Consider the following 2,500-nt stretch of genomic DNA (forward strand, 5'->3'; position numbering starts at 1 on the left):
TCGTAGATGGCATCGAAGCTTAGGATCGGTGGCGTGATGTACTCTTCGCCCATCGTTTGCGCCACATAGTTGTTGAGCATCCGGTACACTCGGTCCACGCGGAGACAACGCATCAGGAGCAGGTGCTGGAATACAATGGAATGAAATATCACGAGTCTCACGGTACACAGAAGCGTAGCTTACATCGTAAGGGGTCATCCGTTCCTCGAAACCGCCCGGATACTCGTACCCTTCGCTGTCTTCCAGATCGTACCACTATTTGTTGGAGGAAAAGCATGAAATGAAGTGAAAAGTCAAACGATGTGTGGCAAGGTGAGCTACACCACCGCTCGCTAACGTACGCTGCTCCATTCGTAAATGTTCTGCTCGATGTGGCGCGGCAGCGTGCCAAACTTGTCCGGAAACAGTTCACTCAGCAGCACAATGTCCTGCCAGCCCTTCTCACCGATCCAGGTGACGGGACAGGGCTGGCCACTCCGCTCCAGCGACACCTTACCCTTGATGAAGAAATCGATCTCGGCCTGCGACAGATTGCCCCGGCTCTGCTCAAGCTTGATCGTGATCTGGAACGAAAACAGCAGCTTATGCCGCTCGAAGATACCAATACACCCGTACTCGTACACATTCCGCGTCAGTGTGCGGATAATATTGTCCAGCCGCTTCGACAGCACATTGTCCGGTACGGCTTTCCGCAGCGAGTAAACGAACACTTCCAGGTACGAACTGAGCGAGTACTGGTACATCGCACTCACGGTCGCCATGTCGGACAGGACAAAGTAAAGGATGGCACCTCGTTGTGCCGCCAACCGGTAACCGTTGCGCAACAGTTCGATCTCACGTGCCGTCTGTTCGGCCAACGCAATCTTTTGCGACACTTCGGCAGCCTTCTCTTTGGTGCTCTCGAGTGTCGTCACCAGCTCCACGTTGTCCAGCATGTTACCGGTGGAGGTGGCGAGTTCGCGGAGCAGAGAATCCTCAAGGTTTTGCAGTAACGCCTTGTTGGCGGTAGTTTCCGCGATCAGTGTTTCGCGTTGCTCTTCCAGATCCGGTCGTTCCGAGCGCACCACCACACTCAGCAGCTGATCCTCGAGACCGCTCTCCGTGACGGTGTAGTTGATGACCTGCGCTTTGGCGTAGACCGCCGGATCGAAGTTGGGATTCGCCAGCTTGGTCGTGAGGTACAGGCGGAAGTTAGCATCCAGATCGATCTCCTTGTCACCAATCAGGACAGTTTGCCTTCCGGCCTGCACTTTCACGTTCCTTTCCAGCACATTATCGATGACGGGATCGATGTAATCGTCCACGTCCTGGAACAGTACCGGCGTACCGTACTTGATGGCCATTTCGAGTTGCTTCAGAAAGTCCTTGTCGTTGAACGACAGCACCTTGAGGTTGTTGGGTGTCTCGCGCTTCCGGATCCACGTCAGCGCTTGCTGCTGCGGGTCAATGCAGAGTGGGAAGCGGGAGGCCCGCGTAGTGAGGATGCCGTTCTGGATCGACAGCTCATCCGGTGGCAAACCCTCGGCACTCCACGTACTCAGCTCGAGATCGTCCGAAAGATTCGCATTCACGCGGTACGGTTCGGTGAATGGGATCTCCTTCGCCACCACATCCGCCAGCCAGTCCTGGAAGAGTATCGCCTTGCGGAACTCCCAGGAAAATGGGCCCATGTAGGCGAGAAACGAGGCCGACAGCAGACTGTTGCCGATTACCTTCGTGCGCTCGATGTTTAGCTTCCCCAGATCGATCTGCCAGCGGTCGCGCTCGGAACTGAGACCGGAAATGAGCTTGTCCGCCGCGAGCAGACGTCGCTCCGCCTGCTCCATCATCTCCTGCAGCATCTGCTTCTCCTTGATGGCCGTCGCGTACTTGTGGTTCAGTTCGGCCAGCTCGTTCTCCAGCTTGCCGATTTCGTCCGTCAGCTTTACCAGCAGCCGAATTTGACCGTTCAGCTCGGACTCCAGGAACGCAACGCGATCCTTTTTCGGTTTAATCTCCTTAAACACATCGCAGTAACCGAGGACGGCGCGCACAAACTTGAGCAACCCGTAGCCGGCCTTCGAGATGGTTTGCATATCGTCCAGCTTTTGCGATCGCTGAAATGGCGGACGTGTACGGTTAAGATCCCATGCCCACACTGTACACTCCACAAGCCGTTACCTTCATGTTCGCCCTCACGGTAGCGACCTGTTTCTGCGTGATGGCATCGCAGTCCAGCTCCTGAAGGCTACGCAGGAAGTTCCCCTCCGACATCATGCCCTTGGCCGTCTTCCACGAAATGTCCTTGTAGCCCTTGATGATGGCAATACACTCGCACACGACCTGGACCGGTTCCGGCGGGGTGGCAAAGCTGCGAATCTCGGTAATGTCCGATTTGTCCAAATCCGACAGGGCTAGCCGAGCGACCTCGAGGGCTGGTAGGGCGGCCGCCAGCGCTTCCTCCGCCTCTGCCTTTTCTACCGTAATAATTTTCTTCTGTTGCTCCACCTCCACCGACTTT

General features: G+C 55.8%; 1 protein-coding gene across 1 annotated transcript in view; it reads right to left on the reverse strand.

Moving 5' to 3' along the window:
* The window catches only part of LOC126573046 (dynein axonemal heavy chain 10), a 40,154-nt gene that overhangs the window by 7,921 nt on the left and 29,733 nt on the right, over positions 1-2,500 (reverse strand). Inside the window, exons 58-61 of the mRNA XM_050232835.1 lie at positions 2,161-2,500; positions 342-2,096; positions 184-255; positions 1-125 (exon numbers count right to left, since the gene is read on the reverse strand). The exon at positions 1-125 is cut by the window's left edge and continues 487 nt beyond it; the exon at positions 2,161-2,500 is cut by the window's right edge and continues 40 nt beyond it. Of these exons, the coding sequence (XP_050088792.1) occupies positions 1-125; positions 184-255; positions 342-2,096; positions 2,161-2,500 (2,292 nt within the window). The remainder of the gene's footprint in view (positions 126-183; positions 256-341; positions 2,097-2,160) is intronic.

The sequence above is a fragment of the Anopheles aquasalis genome, chromosome 2 (assembly GCF_943734665.1).
Source record: "Anopheles aquasalis chromosome 2, idAnoAquaMG_Q_19, whole genome shotgun sequence".
Classification (NCBI taxonomy): Eukaryota; Metazoa; Arthropoda; class Insecta; order Diptera; family Culicidae; genus Anopheles; species Anopheles aquasalis.